This window comes from Berghia stephanieae, chromosome 9 (assembly GCF_034508935.2).
Source record: "Berghia stephanieae isolate SIO BIC M18660-M18661 chromosome 9, UCSD_Bste_1.3, whole genome shotgun sequence".
NCBI lineage: Eukaryota > Metazoa > Mollusca > Gastropoda > Nudibranchia > Aeolidiidae > Berghia > Berghia stephanieae.
In genome coordinates this window covers 3,812,671-3,820,438 of record NC_088368.1, presented here as the reverse complement: position 1 = coordinate 3,820,438, position 7,768 = coordinate 3,812,671, and the positions used below count along the sequence as shown (strand labels likewise).

Genomic DNA, 7,768 nt, shown 5'->3' with positions numbered 1-7,768 from the left:
TATTCATGCAGTTAACTCTGCAAAGTTACAAGAATGGTTTGCCATTGCCTATTCTTGTCGCCCTCTGCAGTTGGCCAGCTTGACCTGTTACCGTTCGACACCACGAGGAGGTTGCAGTAGGGCTTGATGATGATCTATCTTTGCAGACTTGGCATCATCAATTTGTCGAACGAGTGAGTGAGTAAGTGAGTGAATTAGTGAGTGAGTGAGTGAGTGAGTGAGTGAGTGAGTGAGTGAGTGAGTGAGTGAGTGAGTAAGTGAGTGAGTAATCTATTTGACACTCGCTTTCGGATTGGAAGGTCCTGGGTTCGAGCCTCGCTAGGCGCAAAGTTGAGTCCTTGGAGAAGGATTTTTACTCACATTCTCTCACCGTACACAGCTGTAAAATGAGTACCTGGCCGTTTACAACGTTTTCTCTGTCCGAAAAAAATGTGATATCGCCTTACTGGAGTCACGTCCCACCCTAAATGTTAAATGTGGTTGTTGGCCATTGTAAAGCGCTTTGAGCAGGTTTAGTGGATATTTCGCTATATAAAAGCTCATTTTAAAAATTAAGATATAAATTATATCTTCTCCATCCAATCAGATCAAAATGACGTCATCGTGGATTCCCAGAATTCCTGTCCACCTGTTTGTCTGCCTCACCCTGTTCACGTGTAGCGTCTGTTCCTTCTCATTGTTGGGCAACAAAAACAGGCCGTCCCTCATTCGCTTTTTTGACCTGAGGCCCCTGTACAAAACAAACCCTCAGATACAGAAGATGTTCAATCAGAAACGTCCCGTGGTTCTCTTGTTTTAAAGCCATTGGCCGTTCATTTCTTCTCTTTAGTAATATCGTATCGTGCCCTTCTGAATGGTCAAAGGGACATAACCAATTAAAACCAATGGTCTATCTATCTAGTCAGCTGATCCTGCGTAGGACGTTGCTTCCCGAACTTTCTTGCGAAACAGATTACGGTTTTCCGCCAGTCTACTTGCTTGAGTTGCTGTCATTGACAGTATCAATGAAGAATTTGCGATTGAAGTAAAGAATCGTTTCCAACTGCTACTTCAAGATATCGAGGAAAAGGAACCGGATGAGATCGCAAATGAGACAAAGAAAATATACTTGGAATCCGCTGAAAAACACCTTCCTAAAAAACGGGGCAAAAAACAACCATGGATGAGTGAAAATACACTAAACAAAATCAAAGAGAGGAAAAACGCAAAGACGACTCATGGCACTCATAGCAATGTATACAAAGAGATAGCTAAGGAAGTAAACCAATGGTAACTCGGAATTATAACGAGTTGTTTCCCATCCCCTTAATATCGCGCGACAAAAACTTCAAAAACAATTTTCAAATCAAAATAAAGACGAATATTATGATCATTTATTAGATTTTGGATAAACTAAATATAACGCTTCGGAATTAAAAAAAAAAAAAACACAAAAAACACGGAACGTTTCGGGACCAATAACCTTATTCAGCCAATAACAAGACAAAATCAAAACAAATGTAAAGCAATAAAAGCATCAGTATATAAATAAATAAATAAATAAATAAATAAATATATAATCTATATGTATTATATATATATATATATATATATATATATATATATATATATGTATATGTATATATATATATAGAATGCCTTTTCCAAGGACTCAACTATGCGCCAAGCGAGGCTCGAACCCAGGACCTTCCGATCCGAAAGCGAATGTCATACCACTAGACCGCAGAGGGATTTCTCTGCCTCTTTAAAAATTCTCAATATTTCCTAAAGAAGGTTTCGAACCCCGAACGCTTCTGTCTTTAGCACTTCATTCTCTTTCAAAACCGTTATATCAATTATTGTTCACTAGTTTTCACAGCTTACAGCTTTCGGCAGCTTTTATTTTACTTTCATTTATATAGCGTTTTTTCCTGGTTCGAAAATAAACTTGGGTTTAATATTGATATATTAATTTCTTCAGCAGGTTGTATGGTAAAACACAATCATTCCATTACTTACAGTACAAGTTACCTGCTGGGCATCAATGAAATCATCGTACTGCCATATCCCGAAAAAATAACACGTGCTTAAAATTTACCCCAAATATCGTCCTTCAAGTGTCAATAGATTAGAAAGACCATCATCAAGAAGAAGAAGAAGAAGAAGAAGAAGAAGAAGAAGAAGAAGAAGACGAAGAAGACGAAGAAGAAGAAGAAGAAGAAGAAGACAAGAACAAGAACAAGAAGAAGACGAGAAAAAGAGAAGAAGAAGAAGTAAAAGTATATAGTATTAGAGAAGGGAAAGTAAGTATAAGATAGTCAGTAGTAGTAGAAGTAGTATAGTAGTATAGTAGTAAATAGAGTAGTAGTATAGAAGTAGTAAGTAGTAGTAAGTAGTAGTAGTAGTATAGTAGTAGTAGTAGTAGTAGTATAGTAGTAGTAGTAGTAGTAGTAGTAGTAGTAGTAGTAGTAGTAGTAGTAGTAGATAGTAGTAGTAGTAGTAGTAGTAGTAGTAGTAAGTAGTAGTAGTAGATAGTAGTAGTAGTAAGTAGTAGTAGTAGTATAGTAGTAGTAGTAGTAGTAGTAAGTAGTATAGTAGTAGTATAGTAAGTAGTAGTAGTAGTAGTAGTAAGTTAGTAGTAGTAGTAGTAGTAGTAGTAGTAGTAGTAGTAGTAGTAGTAGTAGTAGTAGTAGTAGTAGTAGTAGTAGATAGTAGTAGTAGTGTAGTAGTAGTGTAGTAGTAGTAGTAGTAGTAAGTAGTAGTAGTAAGTAGTAGTAAGTAGTAGTAGTAGTAGTAGTAGTAGTAGTAGTAGTATAGTAGTAGTAGTGTAAGTAGTAGAGTAGTAGTAGTATTAGTAGTAGTAGTAGTAGTAGTAGTAGTAGTAGTAGTTAGTAGTAAGTAGTAGTAGTATATAGTAGTAGTAGTAGTAGTAGTAAGTATAGTAGTAGTATAGTAGTAATAGTAGTAGTAGTAGTAGTAGTAGTAGTAGTAGTAGTAGTAGTAGTAGTAGTAGTAGTAGTAGTAGTAGTAGTAGTAGTAGTAGTTCCGGATATCATTTTTTAAAAATCGGCACAGAAAAAAATTGAGCGCACTACAACGCACTACAATAGAACACCATTCAACAAATTCTATTTTGTTTTCTTTTGGTGTCATCTCAGATGAAAATATTGGATTGTATCAACAGCTGCAACATCTAGATAAACAAGATCTAGACCTATATGTTATAATTGCCACAACCACAACTAGAACAAAACATTTGTAGCGGGAATTTCATCAAAAGTAAGATGTATCAAGTTTGAGAACCAAACTACATTTGATTTGGAAAGAAATTAGCAGGGCAATAAATAAATAAAAAATTAAAGAGGTCTGTGATAGTGTGATGGCAAACTGGAGGAGGCCTTCCGAAAGCTCTTAGATTCCCAGTATTCTTTTATTTTTTTACAATGTTCTATTTTAATGTTCAATGTTCTAGGGGGTTTGGGAGGGGAGAAACTTTTTTTTTTAAATAATAAGTTCCCCCCCCCCCCCCCCATTTCGAGAACATTATTAAAAAAAAAGAATACTCGAAATGTAGGACCTTTTGGAAGGCCTCCACAAACTGGTTCCAATTTCTTTGGATGAGTGAAACTAGGACTGGCATCCATTGTGCAACCAGCCTTCTAGGGAGACCTTCCGAAAGCTCCTCGTTCTAGAATTTCTTTCAATTTGTATTTTAACCGTGGAGATTTTGTCAGGCGTTTATTTATTCAATTTGTCATCATATAGAAGCATTTTTAAAACTCTAGAACAAACCTTGATCGATTTGTGCGTTTAAAATTTCCTAATTTGACCATTGTTTTGATTCTCGGCCGCCATTTTGATTTGAGAAGTATTGAAAGGTAGTGCAAAGCAGTCCGAGGTTTTGCTTTTTTTTCTATTAGGATTAGCTCGAGATCGGATAATTTTTATCTTCTTTTAGGATTAGTTTTAAGTCTTAGCAAATGTGATAGGGTGTTTGTTTTTCCTATTAGGGTTAGTTAAAGGTTATAGGTTTTATTTTTTCTTTGGATTAGTTGAGGGAATATTTGGGTTGTTTCCCTTAGCATGTAGAGCTTTCGGAAGACCTCCCGTCTTCTAGTTTTAGAGTAATTGCGTCTTATTTTCTGGCCTAAATAAATGCTGGTCGTCAATAAGGATCATCCATTCTGGCTCCATTTTCGCCACGTAATCATAGGGATCTGCCATGTCACAGTACAACAAAATTAGTTATGCCACCGTATGAGTCAATATGGGGAGGCCTTCCGAAAGCTCCTTGTGCTAAGGGAAACAACCCAAATATTCCCTCAACTAACCCCAGGAAAAAATAAAACCTTGTACGTTTAACTAACCCTAATAGAAAAAACAAACAGCCTTAGGCTTGACTAAGAATTATGGATAGTAAGAAGTTGACGTCACTCGGGTCTTTGTTTACACTTTAAACGTTTATAGATAGTTCAAAGATGACGTCACTCAGGTATTTGTTATTGTTTTTTGCCATCCGCGTTTATGAGTAATGCTCACTGAACTGTATTAACCTGACTATAAACGTTCATGGATGCACACAGCTTTGTGTGTTCGTCCGTTATACTTCCGGATGGCAATGTTATGAGCTTCTTAGCCAAGCGCATACTATCTTCATTCTATCTATAGGCTTCAACAGTCACGGCGTCACTTCCCTCGTAATGACGCATGGTAACTTAGTAACTGGCTCTAAACTATCGGAACAATGGCGGACGCCCTAATGAAATATTTCTCCGACTAGCATAAAAGCGTACCCAGAGGGAAAATAAAAACATTATAAATCCGATCATGTTTTGACTTTTACACATTCTGATCAGAAGACATATGAAAAGTTCTAACCAGCATGAAGAAAAAAAAGTACAGATTTTCTTTGTTAAGAACCACGATGGCCGCCCTTGCTGGGCGAGGTGACATCAGACTATTGAATCCAGTTACAAAATATAAAGAACATTTATTGTCAAAATAAGCACTTCTAAATAATTCAGTTTTCAATTTGGTTTTTAAAGGACTAAAGGACCACATTTATTTTCTGCAGCACTGCAGAGCAGCGATAGCGGCCAGGAACCGGAAGTAGAGAATTTGTCGAAAGACCCACCATGGTGGGGAATGGCAAACATCAGCACAGGTCACATCTCGTGGCCTTGACCTTTTGTCTACTGTGCTGTAGTGCAAGCAAAATCAGTGAGACGAAATCCGAACGACAAGGAACTGGTGGTGTTGGTGGATATCACGGTAGGCTTATCCTCGTCGTCCTCCTCCTCCTCCTCCTCCTCCTCCTCATCCTCCTCCTCCTCCTCCTCTTTCCTCCTCCTCCTCCTCCTCCTCATCCTCCTCCTCGACCTCCTCCTCTTTCCTCCTCCTCCTTCTCATCCTCCTCCTCCTCATCCTCCTCCTTATCCTCTTTCCTCCTCCTCGTCTTTCCTCCTCCTCCTCCTAATTATCATCCTCCATCTCCTCCTCTACCTCCTCCTCATCCTCATCCTCATCCTCATCATCATCATCATCATCATCATCATCATCGTCATCATCATTTTATTATATAATCCTGTAACCATTTATTCATCTACCCATCCAGTCATTCATGACATACTATCTTTATTCATCTACCCATCCAGTCATTAATGACATACTATACTTATTCATCTACCCATCCAGTCATTTATGACATACTATCTTTATTCATCTACCCATCCAGTCATTTATGACATACTATCTTTATTTATCTACCCATCCAGTCATTTATGACATACTATCTTTATTTATCTACCCATCCAGTCATTTATGACATACGATATTTATTCATCTACCCATCCAGTCATTTATGACATACTATCTTAATTTATCTACCCATCCAGTCATTTATGACATAATATCTTTATTCCTCTAGCCATCCAGTCATTTATGACATACGATATTTATTCATCTACCCATCCAGTCATTTATGACATACTATCTTTATTCATCTACCCATCCAGTCATTTATGACATACTATCTTTATTTATCTACCCATCCAGTCATTTATGACATACTATCTTTTTTATCTACCCATCCAGTCATTTATGACATACGATATTTATTCATCTACCCATCCAGTCATTTATGACATACTATCTTAATTTATCTACCCATCCAGTCATTTATGACATAATTCTAATTCATCTACCATCCAGTCATTATACATACTATCTTATTCATTACCATCCAGTCATTTATGACATACTATCTTTCTTCATCTACCCATCCAGTTTTTTATGACATACTATCTTTATTCATCTACCCATCCAGTCATTTATGACATACTATCTTTATTCATCTACCCATCCAGTCATTTATGACATACTATCTTTATTCATCTACCCATCCAGTCATTTATGACATACTATCTTTATTCATCCACCCATCCAGTCATTTATGACATACTACCTTTATTCATCTACCCATCCAGTCATTTATGACATATCATCCCTTATTCATCTACCCATCCAGTCATTTATGACATACGCTATTTATTCAGGGAACACCCTGGGGGAGACAAAGGTCGATGACAGATTCAAGCGATCTGTGTTCACTCCCTTCTCGTTGAGGGAGAGAGAACACTACCTCAATATGCAGAATGAGTTCCGAAAAGCGGCGCCAGCAGCCAATATGATAAAATTGGTAAGTAAGCTCCTGGGTCTCTTGTCATGGGTGGCTGGGTCGTCTAGTGGTATGGCAGAAAAGCGGCACCAGCAGCCAATATGATCAAATTGGTAAGTAAGCTCTAGGGTCTTTTGTCATGGGTGGCTGGGTGGTCTTGTGGTATGGCCTAATCATAATGATAGTAATAGTAATACTGATGATGATAATACAATAAATAATAATAATAATAATAATAATAATAATAATAACAATAATAATAATAATAATAATAATAATAATAATAAATAATAATAATAATAATAATAATATAATAATAATAATAATAATAATAATAATAATAATAATAATAATAATAATAATAATAATAATAATAATAATATATAATAATAATAATAATAATAATAATAATAATAATAATAATAATAATAAATAATAATAATAATAATAATAATAATAATAATAATAATAATAATAATAATAATAATAATAATAATAATAATAATAATAATAATAATAATAATAATAATAATAATAATAATAATAATAATAATAATAATAATAATAATAATAATAATAATAATAATAATAATAATAATAATAATAATAATGATAATAATAATAATAATCACACCAAAGTCTCAAAGCGCTTTACATCGGATCGAAACAACGAAAACACAATTCTACAGTTCAGGATTTACACTAAGATGTTCTAAATACGAAGGACCTAGGTCTTTTCTTGGAGTCTCTTGTGCTCGTTGATGCTCGCATGTCCAAGGGGAGTTTATTCCAAACCGAGGGGCCAATTTGACTGAACGCACGATTGCCAGAAAAAAAATTCAGCTGTGAACTAGGCACTGACAGCAAGGGCATTAGCTGGATCTCATTTGTCTCCGTGGAATGTTGATGGTTATAACCAGCTCCTTCTTGTTTTCTTGAGAAGGACTTACCGGGCAACTCACGTTTGACTCACTTTTCATTTTTTAAATATTTTTTTAATGATCGTCGCCCTGAGCGAGTTGTGACGTCTTTCCGGTAAAAATCTGTCTAAGGCTGTGAGTTCAAAATGGCTACATTTTTGTTTTCGCGCTTTTTGTTTGTTTCTTTTGGGGG

General features: G+C 35.7%; 1 protein-coding gene across 2 annotated transcripts in view; it reads left to right on the top strand.

Annotated features, from left to right (window-relative positions):
* Nucleotides 1-3,105: 3,105 nt before the first annotated feature.
* Nucleotides 3,106-7,768, top strand: part of LOC144979279 (GLIPR1-like protein 1) — a 25,318-nt gene continuing 20,655 nt past the window's right edge. For both annotated transcript variants that reach the window (XM_078925897.1, XM_078925896.1), the window contains exons 1-3: nucleotides 3,106-3,258; nucleotides 5,054-5,250; nucleotides 6,534-6,676. In XM_078925897.1, the coding sequence (XP_078782023.1) occupies nucleotides 5,115-5,250; nucleotides 6,534-6,676 (279 nt within the window). In that variant the 5' untranslated portion in view covers nucleotides 3,106-3,258; nucleotides 5,054-5,114. The remainder of the gene's footprint in view (nucleotides 3,259-5,053; nucleotides 5,251-6,533; nucleotides 6,677-7,768) is intronic.